Here is a 25315-nt window from a genome sequence, read left to right on the forward strand (position 1 = left end):
GTAGAACATCTTTTTGGTATGTGTAGGCTACTTCATATCCACGTGTTCAACTTGCCAGCTGTAAGTGTGTACTCTTTGTTCAGCAGAAGACTAATGTGATCATTTTACTCCAAATGACAATCATTTAAAAAAAAATGTATATATTTTAATGAGCCTTCCTTTCCTTGTATATAATTTTTTTGTATGTCAAAATTACACAAATAATTTATGCAGCTGCTTTTTTTGCCTATATTTTTAGTAAAAAGAATTGTGTTAATTATGCGAATAGCTGGGCCGAGTGGCTCAGACGGTTGCAGTGCTGGCCTTCTGATGCCAACTTGGCAGGTTTGATCCTGGTTCAGTCCGGTGATATTTGAAGGTGCTCAGATAAGTCTGTCTCATGTTGATAGATTAACTGGAACATAAAGGATCTCCTGTGCGACTAAATTCTGGCACCTCGGCGTCTCCGGAAACTGTAAAAGTAGTTAGTGGGACGTAAAAAAACAATAACATTATTATTAATTATGCGAATAAATATGGTAGATTGTTCATTGTTGTACACTATTGCAATCTTGACCCAATCGCTTCAGATTTAATGGTCTCGCGCTTGCTTAGAAATCAGATTTAAATCGTCCTATACATGAGCCACCCTGTCAGAACTACTGTGCACCGCTCTGAAATAGAAGCTATAAATGGAACAGCAACAAGAATTTTCATGCACAGCTTTCAGTGAAGCATTCAACATAATTGTACTCGACGATAATTATGTTAGAACGAAGATTTTTTTATGGTAAATCTCGAAATATTTGGGTACATGTAGAGGCAATTCACACTACTCATTGTCTCTTGAAAAATTGGAGTCTCAGTATTGCTCCAATTAATTGGTTGCAAGGCTTATGAACCTGGAACATCAGAATGCAGAGGGTAAAGTAGGCTTTAATTTTGTCTTCATTAGTTTCAAACCACTTTTCACAGTCTTTTTTCATGTGGGTCCGATCATTGTTTCAGAGCATAAATATTTGTTTCCCGCACAATGTGGGAAACGACGGGTCCATAACCTGCAAGAATAGAGACAACTCCGATACAGAATTATCTAAATATTTGTATCTCAGTTCTTCTGAACCCCTGGAGATCCTGCAAAGTGGTGAATAATTGGTTTGTTATCTCTGTTACTAACCCACACGCAGTCACTCTTTTGGTTTAGCACGTGGGGTTTTAGGTACGTTTTCGCTGTCACTCGTATAACTTCAAATCTCTTCTTCATTATTATCATAATCGCCATCACTGTTCTCCGAATCTAAGACACTTTCAATTAGCTCAACAATAGTATTGCTGTCACTTCCTTTTACTGTGCCCAGATCCATGGCTAGGAGAATGACTGACACCTGATGAAGTGTTTGTGCTTTCAGAGGCTACAATTAGGCAATAAATAATGGTGCAAGTTCTTTGAAGGAGAGCTCTAAACAAGCCACATTCCTGTTCTGTTCATAGAAGTTTGCAAAAGGGAAACCCTTGCAGGTGTGTCAAAATATAAATTAGTACATAAGACTCGGCACGGCACGTGAATGTCTCGTCATTTGAATTTAAGGCCTGGCCAGTGCTCATGTGAATATCAAGTGGGTTAATGATTGAGGATACAGTACACGCTACAGGAATGACTTTTTGTTGTGAAGAAATACTGGATAACAAATTCAGTCATAGCTACAGAAAAAGCATAAAAGGGAATTTTGTGTTTGCAATCCTTCAGACAGGAACCCAGTATTGGTGTTGATGTGCAGGTGGAAACAGCCAAAAAAATCTTACAGGAGTGAAACCGGGAAGCATCATTCGTCTGCACTGCCAGTGGTTGTTATGGTTATTCAGGAGCGAGTGCAGCGGTCACCGTAAAAGTCATTAAGACGTCCGTCACAGAAAATAGAGCATGCATTTCAGGCAACCAGCATTCAAAAACCTGTCCATGGCTTCGTTCACAGATCAGGTTAGTTCAGCTTCATTGGCTGCGTGGATCCAATTCTTTTTAATGGATGGTAAACTCCACAAACTATCAACATATCTTCATAGAATTGAGTGACAAGATGATATTGAGCTGAAGAGTACCTCCAGCATACTATGCCACTTGTCATACAGCTCAAGACTGTGGTAATGATCTAAAATGTCTTTGATCAAATTTATCGAGGAACTTAATGGCCACCAAGATCTCCAGGTTTAACACCATTGTGCTTTTCCTGGGAGGTTATTTGAAGGCAAGAGTCTACGCTACAAGCCCTCATTCTTTGAACAAGTTGAAAGACGTCACGCGTGAAATCAAGGGCGTAGACAATACAGCGCTCCAGGGAACAGTTAGGAACGTGGAACGATGAGTTCAGTTGTACCTTAAGATGGAGTGAGGGCCACGTTTAGCACTTGATACAAAGATAGACTGATCTCTCAGAGGTTCTCTAAATTTAAGATACAACTCATTGTTGCTAGTACAATATTCTTGTTTACACATCACTGGCTGCTCACATCTTGTACTTTTTTTTAGGTCTGCCAATCTGCAGCCACTTATGTACTAGTATGTAGTTTACAGGTCTTTCTTGCTCTGCCATCTACTGGTTGTAGTGAAACTATTTCTAACTTATCGTTGATTTATTGTAGGGTAGGCCTTCTTTTATTACCAAATTCACCAGTTGGTGTTTGCCTACTGGTATGTTTTTTTCATCCTTCTGAATCTGCCAAAACATTTCATCAGCGTGTGTGAATAACCATAGCAAGCCATCCAAGCAATGTTTTTTAGCTTCAGTGTTGCTGTTAGTGAATTATACCTGATAACTTGTCAGATATGCACAATGAATGCAATGAAATTGGTCATACTCATAAGTTATGAATAGCATTATGGTTTGTATTGACAATTGATCACTATCAAAGGGTTGAGTTGACAGAAGTGAATAGGTGTACCTTTTTCTACCCTTTGATAATGAAAGAGGTAACGAAACATACTTGGACGAATATAATGCCGAGAATGACACATTTAGAAGACAGCATGTGTAGTCAGAGCAACAAGAAAATGTTGCAGACATGAATATTCCTGTTGCCATTGATGCTCTCACGGCCCATACTTATAGACATGATATAGGCTTTTGGGCTTGTGCCGTGTCAAGAAAATAAGGTGAAATTCTTTACGTTTCGTAGAGAACTATGCTCTGCTTCGTCAGAAGAAAATCTCAACTGTCCTCGAGAAAGGCTTCTAAAACAATGAGCTTTGAATTTAGACGTTACCCAATAGAAGTGGAAATTGTACATTAATTCATCACCAGATGGCTCATCGGACGCGGTACATCGCTAGCGTTCGAAGCGGAAGCTGACCAAACCATCAGAATCAGTCTGAGAGGGTCACATAACACACCAGGCATATGCACATGACATTGACACAAGTCTGGCGATGAAGAACATATGAATTTGGAAAACACCAAAACAAAATAACAGTTGTGAAGGGACAGGGTGACAGCCTGCGAAACATAAAGAATTTCACCTTATTTTCTTGACACGCCATAAGCCCAAAAGCCTATATCATGTCTATGAATATTCCTAATAGCCATAACATTTCTTTCAGTAGCTAGTGTAAACGGGATATTATTCCAGTTTTGAACTTTTTGAAGGGATATCTGGAGTGAAACTTTTGTCCACTGAACTTGAAACTGAGGAGTTGGATGCAATAACAGCATAAGTAGATTAATGTTATTTTGAGAAACAGAAGCAAGTTTATAAATCTTCCAAGTTAACAGCAATATTTGGAATCAAACTGATTTTTTAAAAGACATTTTAAGGGTCAGAAAATTTATTTCTCAAAGAATTTGGTTCATCACTTAGCTAATAAGAAAGACAGATTTATTTAAATCGTATGGTTTAGAGACATGTACCCTACTGAACAAAGACTTCAGTAGAATCCAAGCAACTGAAATGAGATTCATTAGAACCATGAACCAAATAACCAGAAAGGACAAGATCAGAAATGAAGTGAATAGGAAAGTAGCTGGTATTGAGGTTCCTATTATCAGTGTCATAAAGAAACGCAGACTTCAGTGGTATGGGCACGTAATGAGAATGAACAGGGAAAGACCTGCCAGAAAATATTTCTTCGACCTTAATCTCGTAGGAAGAAGACCACAGGGAAGACCAAGAAAACGTTGGATAGAGACTGTAAGATCAGATGTGGAGGAGAGAGGATACAAATGGGAGTATGTACTGGATCAGAAGATGTATGAAGACAGAAGGAGATGGCGAGTACTTGTACACCACACCCGGGAAACTGGAGTTGGGAAATGATGATGATGATGATGATGATGATGATGATGATGATGATGATGATGATATGCTGTTATTGCATGAAACAGGAATATTAGATTTTGTCATATACCAGTATTGCTCAGGGAGTTAGGAAAGCATGATCGCTCACTGTAGGGGGACAGAAGTGGCAATTTATCCTACCTAGGATCTCCATAATATCCACCAGATTCCTAAAGAAATCAAAAATGTGTCAACTTTAAAACAAGTTAAAAAAAAATTAAGTTGATTTTTCTTCATTTATTATTCACTTTTTCTGAGAGAGATTTGTCACTGTACTCTCCCCAACTAAGGTATTAGACTACAGTTGCTTTTACACCAGGTTTTCTTATGTCAAGTAGCCTCAAATAATTAACACAGAGAAAGCTAATATTTCTCCTTATTTGCAGTCCAGTTTTCTGTTACATGTTCCAACAGTCTGGTCCAAATTAATTTTGCACATTTTTACCTAGTTAGATAAAACTCAAATCTTTTATTATTATTATTATTATTATTATTATTATTATTATTATTATTATTATTATTATTATTATTATTATTATTATTATTATTATTATTATTATTATTATTATTATTATTATTATTATTATTATTATTATTATTATTATTATTATTATTATTATTATTATTATTATTATTATTATTATTATTATTATTATTATTATTATTATTATTATTATTATTATTATTATTATTATTATTATTATTATTATTATTATTATTATTATTATTATTATTATTATTATTATTATTATTATTATTATTATTATTATTATTATTATTATTATTATTATTATTATTATTATTATTATTATTATTATTATTATTATTATTATTATTATTATTATTATTATTATTATTATTATTATTATTATTATTATTATTATTATTATTATTATTATTATTATTATTATTATTATTATTATTATTATTATTATTATTATTATTATTATTATTATTATTATTATTATTATTATTATTATTATTATTATTATTATTATTATTATTATTATTATTATTATTATTATTATTATTATTATTATTATTATTATTATTATTATTATTATTATTATTATTATTATTATTATTATTATTATTATTATTATTATTATTATTATTATTATTATTATTATTATTATTATTATTATTATTATTATTATTATTATTATTATTATTATTATTATTATTATTATTATTATTATTATTATTATTATTATTATTATTATTATTATTATTATTATTATTATTATTATTATTATTATTATTATTATTATTATTATTATTATTATTATTATTATTATTATTATTATTATTATTATTATTATTATTATTATTATTATTATTATTATTATTATTATAAACATGAGTCTAGTGAGTTATTTACAGCTTTACACAAAAGTCTAACATCTCATTTGCCAGATATGAAAGATTACTGGTGTAAAGAATTTGTTTGTTGTGTGCCTTTCCTCAGTGAAATTTTCACACGTTTTTTACAAATTTTGGATACTCCATTGAGAAAACACTCAATATCAAGGTACCAGCCTTAGAACCAGACCTCAGAAAGTCAGTATTTTTCTAAAATATGTTGACAGTAAATGTAGGGAATATTTCATACCTGGGCCAAACTTGTCAGTTGGTGAATCTGTTGTTGGTTTCAAGGGAAGAATATCCATTATAACCTGCAACCCCAAGAAACCAACTAAGTAGGGGCTCCATGTGTATGTTTTGGCGGACTCTCTTTGTGAATACATTGTATCCTTTGTGCCTTACCCTGGAAAATTGACAACTTGCAATGCTGGAGTTCATTACACCTTCATTTTCCCTTGACAGTTCTCTAAACTCTTTGTTTAATTCAAATAAATAATCGTCATTGCTGTCTAAATAAACGTGCATACGCATTTATTCTTCTTCATATTTGCTGCTTTTAATTTGCATAAATGCGCCTAGTACAACACATGTGGTGCAGCACTACTCAATGTAAACACAGCTGACAGATCGCGAGTAACCATGACGATACACAGCTACATAGATCTTGTTTTATTTCCATGGGGATAACAGAACATTTTCCTTTGTGCACAAAAATTTGCTCTAGAAACTCCCGCGTTATCGATTGACCTCAATCAGGTCAAAGAACTTCAATAAATAACTTCTCAAGTAGAACGAAACATATTCTCCAGCCAAAGAACTGTTAACTCGCCGCTTGTGAAGCATGCCTCGTGCAATAACAGTGCAGCGCATGGTGCCGGTTTTAGTGAGCTCCTGACCTGTAGTGGCATCCTAGTGAACTATGACCTGGACTGGGTTATAGTAAAGGGGCTGGGAAATTCGGAAACAGGAGACTTACGCTGTTATATCATCTAACTCCTTAATTGTGGGGATGTTAGTCCAAACTTTTTGTTGCTTGTGATTTACTGCTTTATATGTAATCCAATAGGTACCTTGGTCGACTACTAAAGAGGCTTGTGTATCTGTATGCTGAGTTTTGGTGAATTATGTTAAGTTTAGGAGCTATAATTATTTGAGTGAAACTGTAATATGATAATGCGACTGTGAGATGTGGCTGACCACTGTACGTAGTTGTGAACCAGACAGCCCAGAAAGAAATGTGATAAAATGTAGAATGAAAAGCATGAGTTTTATACGTAGCCCCCGTAATGTTTTTTTTTTTTAAATAACAGATTATGTATAACTAATTTCTGTGTGTGTGTCATTGTAAGAAATTCTTTAATCATAAGTTGTTAAGATGTCATTTTTCTTTTAAAGGTGGAGGTGCTCTTGGTCCTCTAGCTTATCAACCAATCCCATTCAGCAAAGCAGGGAACCCTATCATGTCGACTGTTGCTTTTCTGGCATCAGTAGTTGATCCACGGGTAGCTGCCTCTGCAGCCAAAGCTGCAATGGAAGAATTTGCTAGTATTAAGGTGAGAAAGAGTTCAGCGGTTATTCTGATGAAGAAAGACTTGCAAGTGTTACAGTCCTGTGAATTTGAATCTGAATGCCATGTTTTCAAAATGGATGTGTTAGTGGATGAAACCAGGATAGTTCACTCAAGGAAATCACAAAACCAACTCTTCTGTGAGGAATAGTTTAGATTAAATGTCGTCTTTATTGGTACTGAAGTTAGGGCTGTGATATTATTATTATTATTATTATTATTATTATTATTATTATTATTATTATTCACCACATTGGACCACTTGAGTTATTCCATGTTCTCTTTCTCTTTTAAGGTTGTATTGGTTGATTCTTGTTATCTGCCTAGTACTTTTTAATTTGTTGCAGTCATAATTTTCTCAATTCGACAGAAATCGCTATAGCCCTTTTATGTGTCATCTCTACTGAAAATTTGTGAGTTAATTTTATTTTTGTTGTCTGCATCTGCCATCTTGTGTACAACTGCTTTGAGATCTTGCTGACCGAGCGAGTTGACCATGCAGTTAGGGGCGTGCAGTTGTGAGCTTGCATTTGGGAGATGGGTTCGAACCCCACTGTCAGCAGCCCTGAAGATGGTTTTAAATGGTTTCCCATTTTTACACCAGGCAAATGCTGGGGCTGTACCTTAATTAAGGCCACGGCTGCTTCCGGCTTGCTCCTATCCCATCGTCGCCATAAGACCTTTGTGTGTTAGTGCGACGTAAAGCAAATTTTAAAAAAATCGAACAAACATTACTACTACAGATGAGCTAGATACTTTTCCAATACTTTGTTAATAGAATACTAACATTTTTAATGAATATTGTCAACTTGCGAGAAGTAGAAGATTTTGAAGTGTTTGCAAAGAGCACATCTCAACTCGTAAGTTTCAAAATAGCAGGCAGCAAGTATAGCAAGGCTCGTTTATAGCTCTGCTGATCCCATAATAAAAGGGACCTCCCTCCGAATTTCTACAGATGTTCTGATGCTAGTATTTCTGAGGTACAATTTTCTTTGTAAGTCTTGTACCAGGTCAATGAAACATATTGAAGAAGCATATCACCTCAGATCATAAAATTGTTTTTACTGAACATGAGCATTTCAACTAATAAAATTAAAACAGTGAAATTGTAACAAGTGAAGAAATGGCACATGCCTCTTCATTCCATTTGAAAGTCATTGTCCTAGTTGTCATCATCACAGTACTCAAATACTAGCCAGCCTACTCTCACATCTTTTCTGGACAGTAGATCCAAATTTAAACCAGGAGATAATCAATCAAAGGTAATTACCAGGAAAATAGCTTACATGACATGCAAAGACAACCAGTCATTTAAGCATTGTTGAAGATAAAGAATTTAAGGAGTTGATTCAGCACCTTGAACCTGTATATATTTTTCAAAAGACATCAGTTACCGTGAATAACCACATGGATCCTGGTAATTGAATTGTATCAAGAAGCAAAAGCAAGAGTAAAAGATGAGCTCTGAAATGCAGATAGCATACCTGTTTTGACGGATTTATGGACATCAGCAGCAGTCGACGAATACCTAATATCACCGTTCACTTTTTAGGCCAGTACTAGAAGCTGCAGCATATATGCATTAAAGTAATTCCATTTGAAGAAGTGAGACATACAGGTGAAAATATTGCAGATCTCTTGAAGACAATACAGTCACGTGACATGAAACCACTGTTGCCGCATTGACACACATTCAGAACAAGTACTATGTTACCCTGATATGAAAGGCTTGAATATGACCCATGCCCAATTTTTAGAAGCAATATTTTTGCAAGAAAAGTGCTGGTGGTTGTTGAGATTATACGGTAGTTTGTTGTGTTACCATTACACTGAAGTATTGTAGTTCTGTCTGTATATTTTCACTAGTTGATGTTCTGTAGTTCCTTTACTTAATTTCTTTTCAGCTAGTATTCTTATAATTTAATTGCATTGTTTATTGTTTTACGTGAATTACTTACTACTCCAATGTATGTACTGTATATTCTCTCTGATGTTTTTAGAATTGGATAAATTATTTCCTGTAAAATGAGAACATAATAATTGACTGAAATGCCATTGAAATTCTTGCCGAAATAAAATAAATAAATAAATAAATAAATAAATGTCTTGTCTTTTCCAGGATGAAGTTCCTGCAGCACTTATGGATGCTCATGTGAAAAATGTAGAAGCATCTTCAACAGAAGGGAAATTTGATCCAGCTGCTGGTCTTGCTCAGGTAAAATTATAGTTTTTATAAATCTTCGAGTGCAAAGTTGTTTTTAAAATGATGTAGACAGAAAAGAATCTCCCCAAGGAAGCACTCCAGCTTAAAGATCGAGGATTCATATTTGAAATAAAATTGTGTAATATTTAAGTTACTGCTTTTAGCTGTTACACAGTCTCTCTGTTTGGTAGAGTTATGAGTGTTTGATAGTTACTCATACTTTTTGAGGTGCATTGAAATTATAACACCTCAGATTTTTTTTTTTTCCCCCTCACTAACTAATTGTAGGAAAACGATGAAACTTATGTACTTCTGGATGTAATCTCCCTGCAGCTGTACACATTTTTCACAACATCCAGTATAATAGAGTATTGGTATTACTTTGAATGTATTAAATTATGGGGTGAATAATTGTCTTTGTGATTGTTACCTATGCATTATTTTCATTATTAAATTAGGGAGTGAACATGTTTATTTGTAATTGTTACTTCTGTATTTTGAAATGGAAAGTATCAAGATATTATTACATGGCACCCAATTAATATTCAAGGTGTGAGTAATCATAGTGCATCATGCTATATATTACAATTTACAATAATGTGATATCTGTACCATAATTTAGAATGGAGGGAGTAAATAACATAAAATGTAGTTTTCTGGAGCTGAGTTTAAACTTTTTGATGCTAGTGTATATATTAGAATTTCATAAGCCAAATATTTGGATGTTTTAACAGTTGAATTTACATATAAATGCCCCTACTATGTATATGGCTGACTATGAGTGGAGAAAGTGATGTCGCGCGTATTTTATTAAGTTCTGTATTTTCGCTTCTCATAACCATTTGGAGTTAAGAAAAAACTGGCATTGTAATTTTTACTTCCACTTCTTTAAGCAAACATACTGACAGGTGATTTAGACCGGACTACTCCTTGAACTAATATTTATTCACATCTGTTAGCTGCATGTCTGTCCCGGTGTCTGGATTTAACACATGAGGGGTTCGCATGTTCTTTTCTACTGGGCATGTAATATTTTCTCGTACTGGTAACTGGCATGTTAACGCATATCTGAGTTAAGTGCAGATATGTTGTGAGCAGCAGGAACTCCAGCAGTCCAATGGTTATATAGAGTCCTTAACACAGTATGCCAGGAAAACATTCTTCCAGAAGACTGGAAGAAGGGTATAATCGTACCTCTTTTCAAGAAAGGGACTAGACGGAAATGCATCAACTACCATAGAATTACTCTGCTATCCTATGGTCTAAAACTTCTGGAAAAAAAGAATCGTAGAGTAGAATTGTAGAACCTTTGTTGGAAGAGGAACAATACGGTTTTAAGCCAGAAAGAACAACTACAAACCTTATCTTTGCTGTCAGGATGATAATGGAAAAGCACTGGAAAAAAAGGGGAACTACATTTCCTACCATTCCTAGACATCGAAAAGGCTTATGATAGTATACCACGGGGGTATACCTGGGAATGCCTAAAAGAGCTAGGAGTTAGTGACGGTCTTTTTGCAAAAGTGAAGGTGCTGTATGATAAAACTAGAAGTTGTGTGCAAGTGGGTTGTGGGCTGTCAAAATGGTTTGAAACAAAGAAGTTTAGCAAGGTAGTGCTTTGTTGCCCTTCCTATTTATCACTCTAATGGATGCCATAACAAAGGCAGTAAAAAGGAAGGAGCAGCAGGACTTGAAAGCTTTCATCTTTGCAGACGACGTGGTGATCTGGGGTGAAACCCGAAAATGATGTGGAAGAAAAGCATCAGAAATGGAGTCAAGAATTTAAGAAATATGATTTAAATATCAACAATTAAGAAATATTATTTAAATATCAACAGTTGGAGTTGTTGAGTTAAGTGCAGATATGTTGTGAGCAGCAGGAACTCCAGCAGTCCAATGGTTATATAGAGTCCTTAACACAGTATGCCAGGAAAACATTCTTCCAGAAGACTGGAAGAAGGGTATAAGGCTAAGACAGTGATGATGAAATTACAGAGGGGAGATGGCAAACCACAAATCAGAATAAATGACACCAAACTGGACAGTGTTCCAACGTTTAAGTACTTGGGTAGTATTTCTCAAAAGACAACTTTGCAAAATATGAGGTGGACAGTCGAATTAGCAAGGCAACTCAGTTTTACCACCAAGTAAGATAATTGCTGTGGGATAAACAAGACCATTGAAAGCTAAGATGACATTATATAAATCTTAAAATACACCCATCCTCACGTGTAGCTTGGAAACTACCATGTTAACGAGACAAGACAACTCAAAACTCCAAGTCCAGAAATGAAGTTCCTACGCACCATGATACGGAAGACCAGGAAGGGCAAGTTCAGGAATGAAAAAGTCCGAGAGAAGGTGGGAATGGGAGACTTCCTATTACAGAGGATCAAGAAAGCAAGACTGAAATGGTTTGGCTATGTAAGAAGGGTGAGTGCAAGTAGGACTGCAAGAAGAGAATATGAAAGAGAAGTAAAAGGAAAAAAAAAAAAAAACAGTGGGCAAACCCAGAGGAAAATGGATCGATCTGATGAAGAAAGATGTTGAGGAGAGAGGACAAGACTGGGAGTGGTTCATGGACTGATAAAGATGGAGGAGGCTTGTACACCACACCCAGGCAGATTATTATTGTTGTTATTATTATTATTATTAAACCTAATTTTATAAGCCTGACGAGTAGAGGCAAAAGATATTTTTTGTAGTAGTTAACTATAAAATAGGGCAGACTAAAAAAAGATGATGAGACTGCAAAGACTTTCATCTGTTGAAACAGTGCATTGCACACACACGAAAACATCCAAGCTTATTTGATGGATGTTTATCCCTATAATTTTATCTCTCATAATTGATATAAACTAATATTTTTTTCTTGTGAAAAAATTTATATAGAATCCACTTTTCAGTTTAAATTGAAATTAATGAAAATCAAATTTGGTATAAAATCTCATGTAAATTATTTAGTCATGAAAAAATTGCTTGATTTTACCAAAGAGAGAGAGCTTGCTTCATCACTTGATGTTTCGTTCTTGAATTATGTAATTGCATATCAAGCTGAATCTAAATCTTTCCCAGAGTTGTTTACCAATTTTTCAGGGTGAAGGAATGTGAAGACCTGATGTGTAGATCATTGCAATGAAAGGGATTAATGCTAAGTTACCGAGCTCGATAGCTGCAGTCGCTTAAGTGCGGCCAATATCCAGTAATCGGGAGATAGTGGGTTCGAGCCCCACTGTCGGCAGCCCTGAAGATGGTTTTCCGTGGTTTCCCATTTTCACACAAGGCAAATGCCGGGGCTGTACCTTAATTAAGGCCACGGCCGCTTCCTTCCACTTCCTAGACCTTTCCTACCCCATCGTCGCCATAAGACCTATCTGTGTCGGTGCGAAGTTAAGCAAAAAAAAAAAAAAGCTAAATTATGTCATTGTTCATTCATTTTTATGAGTTGTGCTGTTGCATCCATCAGGAGGGTTTTCCCAAAGTTTTCTTACATTTTGTATGGAACAGCCTGTAACTAATGTGTTAAAGCAATTAATTTATTGTTTAACAATGGTAACTTTTAAAACATCCTTTTCATTGAGGTTTTTTGATTTAGTTTTGCAGTCTGTTGTAAATATGAGTGGACGTGTCAAGATTATGAATAGATTAAAACCTAGTCACTTTAATGATTATTTCATCAGGTGAAGAAAACTGGATAAAAGTATCATTTAGAATGGTTTAAAACTACTATTTAAAAACTTGTTTTTTCATCTACTGGAAAGAATGATGCCTTCTAAACCTATATGTTACAAACTATAGTATAAAAAATATAATCATACCATAAAGAATAATTAAATCAGTGTACTTTTATATTGTATCAAAGCATATACATTGTCTAGAATTATATGGAAATTGTTTTTTTTTTTTTCTAGAGTGGAATTGCTGGTACTGTGCCAGAAAAGGAAGAGGAACCAGGTGACAAAGAGAAGAAAGAGGGAGAAAAAGAAGGAGAAGAAAAGTCAGCAGAAAGTGAAGGAACTTCCAAAAAAGAAGCTGAAAAACAAGAGCCTATGGAAGTGGACAAGAAGGAGTCAGAAGAGAAGGAACAGAAGGAGACTACTGAGGAAGGCAAGACAAGTGAGAAGGCTGAAGTGAAAGAGGAGAACAAGGAGGAAGAACCAGTATCTACTGAAACTGATCAGGAGCGTTTGGTCAAAGATGCTCAATTACAGTCGGCTGCAGCTGCAGCTCTAGCTGCTGCAGCAGTCAAGGCAAAACATCTTGCGGCTGTTGAGGAAAGGAAAATCAAATCTCTTGTTGCCCTTTTAGTGGAAACCCAGATGAAAAAATTGGAGATAAAACTCAGACATTTTGAAGAATTAGAAACTACAATGGAACGTGAACGTGAAGGTCTGGAATACCAACGCCAGCAGCTGATTACTGAGAGACAGCAGTTCCACTTAGAACAATTGAAGGCTGCTGAGTTCAGAGCTCGCCAACAAGCACAGCAGAGGTTTGCTGCTGAACAAGGGTCTGGGACTTGGGGAGGAGGAGGTGGGCAGCCTGGTTCACAGCAGGGCTCCATCTCTAGCCCTGTGCCATCAACACCAGCTACTGCGTCGTCTGGAGATCAGGCTACTGGGCCCATGACTCCTAGCACTACTCCGACACCTCCCTCACCGCAGGCGGTGCCCTCCTCAGCAGGGGCAGCCTCATCTGTTCCACCCCTGCACCCAACAGCAGCAAGTTCGCCTTCACCAGGTCCCCCACAACCTTCACCGCAGCAGCCTGCATAAAGTGTCTTTGTAAGGTACCGTATATGTTCATTGTATATTTTGTTAAATGTATGTTTTTTCACAGTTGCTTTAAGACTTCTTCACTTCTTTCTTGACCCACTTTTTACACTAAATAGGATTTCTTTTCACTATCATGATCTTATCTTCATTAGTGACAGATCATTCCAAGGAACCATGATGTATTATTCATCTTAGCATTAAGAAAAAAAAGATAACACATGTTGTAGTGCAATTTGTTGGTATCCTCTTCATATGCTCATCAATTATAAATTTCATAGGGCGTACTGTATGGTTTTACACTTTTTTTTTTTCCTTATCCAAATGAAGTACATTCCACATCAATTGTTACATCCACCTTCTCAACATAATCTCCTTGTTACTGTATGCACTTTTGCCATTGATGTGTTAGTCTCTCCAGACCTTCCTGAAACCATTCTTTCAGAGTGCTGCATACCCATGCCTTGACAGCTGTGTCCAGTTCTGCAAAACAGCGACCACACAGAGTTTTCTTCATGTTCCTGAACTTGGAGCCAAGTCACGAGAGTGTGGTGATGTGGCAGCACCGCGAATCCCATTTGATCAGTGGCAGCGGAGGTCTCTCGGCTAGTGTGGGGCTGGGCATTGTCATGTTGCAGAAGCACACCTTTTGCTCATTTTCCTGGCCGCTTAGTTTGAATGACACGACTTAAGCACTTAAGGGTTGCCACATATGCTGCACTGTTAATCGTGGTCCCATATTCCAGCCAGTCAATGAGGATGATGCCCTTTGTGTCCCAGAACACTGTTGACATTCGCTTGTCAACTGATGGCACTGTTCGACATTTCTTTGGCAGTGGACTGCCCCTACACTTCCATTGCATCGATTGTTGTTTCATTTATGGTTCAAGGTAATGGAGCCATGCCTTACCACCAGGCAAGCCTAGCCATGAAGTCAGCTGGATCTTGATCATATCATTGCAAAAGTTCTCTGCACACGTCCACCGGCCTCTGCTTTTTGTCTACAGACTAGGCACCCACGTGGATGACACCTTCGCCAACCGTAAGTAGCTGTGCACGATCCACTGCTGGGAGTTTCGGCTCATTCCCGTGGCTGCCTCCGTTTCCGTAAATGTGATGCATTTGTTTCCTTGATGGTCTGTTTGACTCGGGCAATGTTGGTTGGTATTGACACTGTCACATTCATTCCAGAACTGGTTCCCTTGTCCACTAATGTGCGTTCTGTTTTCCAACCTTCCACTCAGTTGTAAACTGTTTTCCATGATGGCGCATGTTCTTCACAGACTGCCACCAAGCGCCAGTGAATTTCTTCTTTCCATAGGAACCAAGTCGTATAGAGCAGTCCCTGACAGTTTCTTTCCATGATGTACGCTGACAGTGTTGTTATGAAATGGCTATGACGAGTGCATTCATTGGTCCTTGTGCGTGTGCTGTTACCAAAGGGTGGAACAAGACACTAGTTACACGTCACCACCTTCAAAAGTGAAATGCGAACCATACCCGGACGTACAAAAAAATAAAGTGTAAAACAATATAGTATGCCCCTCGTATATCATTTCCTGTATAATTTTAACTGTACATTTTTGTTCACAGTTGCATTAGGGTTAATATTTTGACACAGTTTAACACATTGGAGACAGCCATATTTGAATGTTCTACCCTCCAGAAATGGCAGGATTTTTATTGTTTTTGAAATTTTTCAATGCTGGGGTAAGCCACGATTATAACAACTTGTGGAATATTTAGAAAGATCACACTTTCTTCTACACAAAAATGAGTTTTAATTATCATAATAGTGCAGCATTTTTAAAATAAAAATTTATGAAAATAGTAAGTTTTACAAACGAAAAAAAAAAAATCTGATGCCAGTTTGGTTAATATTTCAAAATCTGTCTAATATTGTGGACACAGCTACTGAAACACACAAATACAGATTCTAACCTAATTGGCCAATTGGCACTGGTATCCTTGTTTACAACCAGGAATTTGCTTTCGCACTGTTCGTTGTTTGACGACGGGTTTGCATCGAGGTGCTGCAGGTCATCTGTACACAGAAACACCCATATTTTTAGGAAGCAGTATAAAACAGTATTACAGAACCCACTTCAGAAAGTGGTATGAAACTACGTTACACTTCACACCAATTTGAAATTAGCTCATTATCTACATTTACTTGCCTGAAGTGCCAGAATCATGTTTACTTAGTGTGTAATTGTTATGCTCATCCTCATTTTCAGAACTCGTGTCTTCCATAAGAATATTCGTTGTGGATTCGTTGTCGAATTTTCGTACACTTGAATGAGACATGCTAAATATTCACAAGAATTACACAAAACAAGCCTGCCTCTCAAACACACACACTTCCTGTCTGCATGTACCGTGTGTACTTGCCCACCCATTTCACAACTGAGAGTCAACGATGACCCAGCCCCGAGTTATGTAGGAACGTGGCTGTGTTATCAATGCCTTGAAAGAAGAGCTCTCGACTTATGCTCATAACTAGTACATTTTATGCTTGAATAAGCATTCAGCAGTATCCTAGTGAAGTCACAGCCCGCTGAAATGGCAGCTATTATTTTTTAGCTATAGTGAAAACGTGCCTGTAGATTCTCTGAGCTCCGTCAGCAGCAATGAAATTCCTACAAGTGTGTTAAAAGAATTCAAAACACACTTACTAACTACTTATAAATTTTCTGCTGGCCTGAGTGACTCGTATGTTAACATAATAGAGTTCAAGTTGTTGGGTTTATCTCGGATCAGTCTGGTTGTCTGAACAGGAGAAAATATCAAGTACCTCGGTGTCTCCATAAACTGTGAAAGTAGCTAGTGGGATGTGAAACCTATAATGTTAACTTTCTTCAGCTTAGCCATGTTTTTGTGGGGTAGCTTTTGGATTTTGACCAGGGATTGAAGGCTGGATGCTGCCCCTTCTTATGCTCTATGATTTTTCAGGTGCAGATTCCTATCTGAGATCAATCAGAATTTGAATCTTGGCCATCCAGCCTATAAACACACATTAAAGTATGAATTTTACTCTTTTCCCACAAATGACGTTTACATTTTATAGTCCCATCAAAAATAAGCTAACAGTATTACACTGTAATTGAACAGATGTTATTTTACCTAAGAATATGAAAAACTATTGTAAACCAATGGTGTATACGTTCCAAATATAAGTTGACACTGATCGTTAGATGACCCCCTATTTTGAAGAAATTTCCTAAGAAATGTCTTGATTCTCTTACCAAAGCTGTTCCATGCCAACACTATCTTCATCACTACCATCACCACCACTGTCTTCACTATTGCTGCTGCTTTCTTCATCTGGGTCCTCTTCCTTCCAATATGTCATCTACAGACCCATCCATGAGATTGTACTATATATGCAGCAGTTTTTGAACCCATTAACAATACGTAGATTCACTGGAGATCCCTACAAGCTGTAAGGATACAATTTTTTTAAACTGTTTTTATTACAAGTTGCTTTTGTTGCACTAACACAGATAGGTGGCAACTATGGTAACAACGGAAAGCCATCTTCAGGGCTGCCCATGGTGGGGTTCTATTCCACTATCTCTCGAACGCAAGTTCAGGGCTGTGCGCTCCTAACCGCACACCAACTCACTTGGTGTAAGGAAGCATTCCCCCAGGATGGTTATGGACAGCTTCAGTTTCTCACCTGGAGTGAGAGCATGGTCTTATCGAAGAAGCCAGTCATTATAGAACTGCCGTGGATTATCCTTGAAGGGCTTGTTCATAACAATATCCAACCTGCATTTGTGATGTTATGCCAGCAGGAATTATAACAAAGTCTGAGTTGAGTTTTGAGATCAGGTCTTTTACTTCTTGAGCATCTGAAGACAAGGCCAGCGGGCATCTTCTCATTTGGCATGGTTTTTCTTCGCAGTATCATGTAAGGAGGTAGGTTCTGGCAATTGGCTGGGGCACACAGAATGACTGTAATTCTTGCCTTCTCATTGGCAGTGGTTTTAATTAGGACACTTTTCGCGCCCTTTGCGTCAACTGTCAGATTGCACGGCATGTCAAAACAGATGGACATCTGACTGACAGTAAAGATCTGACGGAGAAAATTGTGTTCTCTTATGAGATGACATTGAAATGCAAAACGTTTTCCAGCATATGGTGCAGGAAGACTCTGTGCTTATTTTGTTCTATACCACAAAAAGCCCTGCTGTCTTCATTATTCTCATGCTCCAACCTGTACTTGCTTTGAAGGTTTTGCTGCCTGCGTCTTCATTCGTGTAATCTCCCATGTGATGAGGAAGCCTTCATATTGTTTCTCCTGCATGTACTTAATAACTTACTACTCCAATCATGAAACCTTTCTTTGTTATGACTACTGAAAGATTTGCGTGATGAATTGGCATTCTTCAACTTCTCTTTAATTTTATGCCACTTACGGATGTTTGCTTCAGAGATGTTTATATATTATTTAATATGTTGCTAAAGAATTATAACGCAATAAAAATGATAGCTTCAATCAATCACCACTGATCTGCATTTAGAGCAGTCGCCCAGGTGGCGGATTTCCAATCAGTTGTTTACCTAGTGTTTTCTAAAATAATTGCAAAGAATTTGATAATTTATTGAATGTCTCCCTTGGTAAATTAATCCCAATGTATCCTCTTGAATTCCAACATCTTGTTCAGGCCTGGATTTAAACTAAATTTCAAACCCTCACCCACAACTGTGTTCAAAAATCATAAACAACTTCACTTTACTAAAACTCTATGTACAAAATTCACCAGTTGATTTCATCAAACCAGTCAATATCATAGATGAACATCTGTCATGGAAACAGAAGATTATCAACGTTTCCAGAAAAGTATTTGCGTCACTTAACTTGTTTAGAAGATCCACACCACATTTCCTTGAGTATTTAAGAAATGCCTCGTTTACAGTCTGGTATTATCTCATTTTGACTACTCTGACACCGTGTACAGTGACCTGACTGCTACTCTTAATGACAAACTACAACACACACAAAAAGCCTGTGCTATATATGTGACCAACGTTACTATAACCTTTGTACGTTTTTCTATGATGAACTTGGTTGGCTGAAACTCAAAAAGCATTGTAATTTTCATGCTTTCTGCCCACTTCATCGAATATTCTCCTCATGTTCACCTCCCTTCTTGTAATGTCAAAGTGTGTCCGATCACTCTTTTGGAACATAGTAAAAAACTGATGCACTTATCAACACCATCTTATCGTATCACAAGATACATAAACACATTTGCTGTTTGTTAACATTGATGCTTTCACAACCCATATTTGTGGATATGGTATGCACTTTTTGGCTTATGCCATGTCATGAAAACAAGGTGAAACTCTGCGTTTCGCAGAGAACTTATCTTCGCTTCTTCAGAAAATCTTGACTGTTCACGAGGAAGTCTTCTTCAATAATGAGGGTTTGAATTTACGAATGCTTGACTGTTCACGAGGAAGTCTTCTTCAATAATGAGGGTTTGAATTTACGAATGCGTGACTGTTCACGAGGAAGTCTTCTACAATAATGAGGGTTTGAATTTACGAATGCTTTACCTCTGGACCTGTAGTAGTGCGCTCATTCGTCACCAGGTGGCTCGCTGTGCTCCCAAGCGGGTGACGACAACATTAAGCTTCAATTAAGATGTTCTGTCACACCGTGTGTGCATGAGAAGTATCAGAGGATATCATGGAAGAATATGGTAGAAGAAATAAATAGAAACTAATAAAATAAAATGCAACGAAAGATAACAGGCTAGAATAGAAAAGAGCTGAAGAATGGAAAGAAAGTATGTGGAGAAAGCCAGAGGAAGATAAAGATGAGACTGTGTGAGGGGGAGAGGGTGCATAACCGGTATACACATGTTATGAATATATGACAAGAGACACGACACATAGCTTGGAACCGGGCGAATTGTCCATGCGATTAGGGCCGCGCAGCTGTGAGCTTGCATCCAGGAGATAGTGGGTTCGACCCCCACTGTTGGCAGCTATGAAGATGGTTTTCCATTGTTTTCCATTTTCACACCAGCCAAATACTGGGGCTGTACCTTAATTAAGCCACGGCTGCTTTCTTCCCACTCCTAGGTCTTTCCTATCCCATAGTCACCTTAGGACCTATCTTTGTCAGTGAGATGTGAAGCCAATTGCCCCACCCTCCCTTAGCTTGGAATGAACCAACTGGTGATGACGAATATATGAATTTGGAAAACACCAAAACAAAATAATATAGAAAGGACAGGGAAGAGAATTACCTACATAAATCCTTAATGGCTGGCAACCACGTACAGTAAAACCTCGTTAATTCAAAGTCATTGGGACTCAAAAATCGGACTTCGAATTACGTGATTTCGAATTAACCGCCAATTTGCAATTCAGAAGTACCAACCCTTGCCGCATTACAAAATATTCTAAGGCCCGTTACTGCATGCAGTTAACCTTGATTCACAGTTTATACCTTTCAAATGCCATGAAAAAAGAACTATTTCCAAAATGTATCCAAGAAGGTGCATTTACAGTATTCAAATAATGCACTTGGATATCTCGCTGGCAAACATAACCTCACGCAATGAAAGAAAAAAAAAAAAAAAAAAGCATGATTCAAAGACGAGGAAAAATCTATGCTGGCTCCCATGTGCAAGTGCTTTATTCATTGGGTTACTATACTGTCTACATTTCAGATGCCTTGTATTTACACAGAAAGTACCCGATGCCCTTAAAATCGAACTTTCCTACGAGTCTATTCTTGTATACATTTTTCCCGCCATGGCACTTCTCTCGTACTTCAGAAATGTAAACACTTGCTGCGTCACAAAGTATTCTAAGACCCATTAATACATGCAAGCAGTTTGATTCACAGTTTAAACCTTTCAAATGCCATGGAAAAAACTATTTTCGAAATGTATCCAACAAGGTGCATTTACAATGTTCAAATAATGCACTTGGATAAATCACTGACAAACATAACCTTACGCAACGAAAGAAAAATATCACACAATTCAAAAACGAGGATAAATTATGCTGGTTCCCCTGTGCAAATGCATTATTTTTTGGATTTCTGTACTGTTTGCATTTTTAAATGCTCTGTACTGACATGGAAAGTGCCCGACGTCCTTAAAACATTGTGGCTTATCGAACTTTCCTATGACGAGGGGATAAAGTTTCTCACTACCATGTGCATTGCAATGCACTACAATGTCCCCCATCCTCCACCCATGTACGATTCCCCGACTGGCATTTTCTCCTTTAAAACCACAAGACCGTTTGGGCTCGCATTAAAATAAAGCAATGCAGTTTCATCGGCAATGACAATATTGTTCGGTGCCTACGAATGTATTATATGAGCCACGTTTTTTCGTCAACTGTCGGCATCGCCAGTGTTCGCGGATTCTGTTTTTCCGCACACTGCCTGTTGCGTGATATTATAGCGTTCCTTAAAAGGTTGAATACAAAAGAATTCCGATTTCATTCAACTTAGCAATCGTGAAGCGCGCTGTAGACCCATCTAAGTGAGTGTAAGTGCGGAAAGCTACCCCTCCACATTCCAGAACGCGTTCTATTATGACGCGGATAAATTTCTAGTCGAAATTACTCTGTAACATACTTTTGTTTTAAAATATAAAGGCAGTTTCGAATTAAAAGTCTGAATTTCGGTAATGGGGCCGACATTGTACTTCGAATTACAAATTATCCGTATTTCAAATTAAACAATTTAAATAACATGCAAAACTGTATCTCATGTTTGCGGGAACGAGAGCTTCTTCGAATTAGGCGGAATTTTGAATTAACCGATTTCGAATTAGCAAGGTTCTACTGTATTACTTAATTGATAGCCAGTGTCCATGTTGAAATTGTTAGGATTTTTATGTATTTCCGCAGCTTTCTGTATAATCCTAGACCTGTAGTGTTTGGTGTGTGTAAGAGCTCGAACATCTTGGAACATGACATCATGACCCGATGATAGGGTGTGCTCAGCTATTGCTGACTTGTCTGGCTGGTTGAGACAGATACGAAGGCGGATCGAATATAAACAGGAATTTGAATGTACCACTGCTGTTAGTAATAATTCTGAGGCGCAGCTTTGCCAGGATATTGGAGGGGGTGTCTGGAGAAGGGGTTTGCGCGTGTGAACGACCGAGAGCTGGGCTGCTTCAGTACGCTATGAGTGAGCAAGAGGTGCACACATCTGTTGCGCAATAAATCATTATCAAATTTCTCGCAAAAGAGGGCACCAAACCTTCTGAACTTTTGAAACAGCTTCGCGCACAATTTGAGGAAGAAACTCTTTTGCAGACTCGAGTATGAGTGGGCTAAAAAATTTGTGGCAGCAAGAGAAGCTGTGGAAAACGAATCTTATGAAAGAGAACCGCAGACAAGCATCACTGCATATAACATTGTTGCCATTCGTGACGTTATTGGTAAAGCTTGGTGAATAAAAATTTCTCACATTGTTTTAGCCATAGGAATAAGTTACGTAAGTTGTCAAACCATCATCCGAGATGAACTCCATTTCAGAAAATTGTCTGCCAGGCGGGTTCCTCGTCTCCTCAACCAGGAACCAAAAAAAGTTTACGCCAGGAAGTTTTTCAGAGACTTCTGCGGCGCTATGAGGAAGAAGGAGAGGATTTCTTGCATCGTATTGTGACTTGTGGTGAAACTTGGGTGCATTGTTACACCCCAGAGTCAAAGCAAGCAAGCGTGGAGTGGCAGCAAAGAGACGAAGTAGGTCCGGTCAAGGCCAAAACATGCCCATCTGCTGGAAAGGTGCTTTTAACCATTTTCGGTATTCCATGGGCGTTTTGCTGGTAGATTTTCTTCACGAATGAAGGACGATTAATGCAGTCTATTACTGTCGCTGTTTGGATGCAGCAAAAGCTGCGTATTGCAACAAGTGATGCCAGCAACCAATCCGAAATGTCATCCCTCTCCATGACAATGTAAGGCTGCATACTGGCGCTCTAATGCAGGAAAGACTGGAGGAAATTCACTGGACACCTCTGGAACACCCTCCGTACAGTCCAGATTTATCGCCCTGTGACTACCATTTGTTTGTACAACTCAAACAAGATCTAGGAGGACAGCGGTTCATTGATGATGCAAGCGCAGAAGAGTTCGTGCAGAACTGGCTCAGCACACGTCCCTCTTCTTTCTATCAGGACGGCATCAGAAACTTACCACTCTGTTGAAGAAAATGTGTATCGAAGGCAGAACACTACGTAGAAGAAGTGATCTCTATATATGATGTTTTTTTTTTTTTTTGTTTTTTGTTTTTTGTTTAATGCAGTAAATTTTAAAAAATAATTCCCGTTTATATTTGATCTGCGTTCATATTTCTTTGGTGTTCCTTGATGCAAGTCCCAATGGACCAGCTTGTTTTGCCAATGTATACCTTGCCGCAAGTACAGGGAATTTTGTACACCCCAGGGTCTGCTAGTGGGAATAATTTGTCCTTGCTTTTACCTAACCTGTGAGCAGTTTTAGTGACTGTGCCAAACACGGTGTTTATATTGTGCTTGCGGAGGACCTTGGCAATTCGCTCTGTGGTATGGTGGATGTAAGGCAGGTAGACAGTTCCCTTCACCTTTTCTTTTTGTGAACTTTGTTTAGTTGTCCTCCTGGGATGCAGAGCTCTATGAATCTGTACATCGTTGTAACCATTACCCTTGGATATAGCTTTGATTGTGTCCATCTCCTCTAGGAAATGTGATGGCTCACAAATTCATGTCACTCTCATGGTGAGTGTCTTGAGAATGCCCTGCTGGATGGTAGTGAGAATCTGCATGGAGGTAGTGATTTGTGTGAGTAGGCTTACGATAGATGGGATGTCCTAAGGAGCCATCCGGTTTCTTTCTTACTAGAACACCCAAGAAAGGAAGACATCTGGCCGACTCCATCTCCGTAGTAAATCTAATTGAAGGATGTTGCTGATTTAACTGGTTTAAAAGTACATTAAGTTTCTCAGGACCTTCTGTCCATACCACAAATGTCTCATCAGCATACCTCCACCGGATCATAGGTTTGATGGGCACTGAAGCAATAGCCTCCTTCCCAAAATGCTCCATACAGAAATTAGCCACTGCTGGCGAGAGTGGACTTCCCATAGCCATCCCTTTCGTCTGTTCATAAAATTGCCCATCCCACAAGAAATAGCTCAAAGTCATGCCATGGTAAAATAGCTTAGTAATGTCCGCAGGGAACGGATGCTTAATGAGAGACTTGTCCAAGTCAATCGGCCTTTAGTGAACAAGGACTCCACATTGGAGCTCACCAGATGTGCATTGTGCTGAAGGGTTATGGTTGACAACTTATTGACAAAGTACAGAGAGTACCTAACGTATGATGCAGTACGTCCTATATGTGGCTGAAGCAACTTGCTTAGGTATTTAGCGAAAGTGTATGGAGGCGAACTTATCACACTAACAATTGGTCTGAGTGGAATGTCTTCTTTATGAATTTTAGCAAGTCCATATAATCTGGGTGGCACTGCGTTCCTTGGAGTCATAACTCCTCTTTCGAAATTGAGGATAGCCTTAAGAGCTTCACAGTGGCATCGCGGACACACGAGTGGTAGGGTCACATGAACTCAGCCTGTAAACAGGCTCTGACAATATAGCCAAGATCTTATTCTTATACTCATCACTGTCCATTACCACCGTCGCATTACCTGTATCAGCTGAGAGAATGGTCAGTTCAGGGTCATCTTTAAGTTTCTTCGGAGCTCTCCTCTTGCCTCTTCTTCTGTTGAGTCAACCATCCACAAACTACTTACGGATGAAGCTGAGGAAGTACAACAGAAATGTGTAAGGCTCTGAAGGAACTTAAAGATGACCCTGAGCTGACCATTCTCTCAGCTGATACAGGTAATGCGACGGTGATAATGGACACTAATGAGTATATGAATAACATACCTACCAACTTTCCCAATTTAGGCAGAAGACTCCCGATTTTCGACAGTTTTTCCTGCCTCCTGATTATTCTATTATTTCTTCCGATTTTAGCTTATTTTTTGGTGAACTTCAAACATTTGTTTTCAAATCCCACCATTTCAGCTTTTTATACGCCAGTGGCCAGAAGTTCTTAGCTCATTGCCCGCTT

The 25315-nt window shown here is 37.8% G+C and overlaps 1 protein-coding gene across 2 annotated transcripts in view; it reads left to right on the forward strand.

Annotated features, from left to right (window-relative positions):
* mor (SWI/SNF- related protein mor) overlaps positions 1-25315 on the forward strand; it is a 183895-nt gene that overhangs the window by 139016 nt on the left and 19564 nt on the right. Inside the window, exons 13-15 of one of the 2 annotated variants that reach the window (XM_067147474.2) lie at positions 7066-7223; positions 9357-9452; positions 13352-14229. In XM_067147474.2, the coding sequence (XP_067003575.2) occupies positions 7066-7223; positions 9357-9452; positions 13352-14215 (1118 nt within the window). In that variant the 3' untranslated portion in view covers positions 14216-14229. The remainder of the gene's footprint in view (positions 1-7065; positions 7224-9356; positions 9453-13351; positions 14230-25315) is intronic. The other variant, XM_067147475.2, reaches the window with a different exon arrangement.

The sequence above is a fragment of the Anabrus simplex genome, chromosome 5, assembly GCF_040414725.1.
Source record: "Anabrus simplex isolate iqAnaSimp1 chromosome 5, ASM4041472v1, whole genome shotgun sequence".
NCBI classification, from domain to species: Eukaryota; Metazoa; Arthropoda; class Insecta; order Orthoptera; family Tettigoniidae; genus Anabrus; species Anabrus simplex.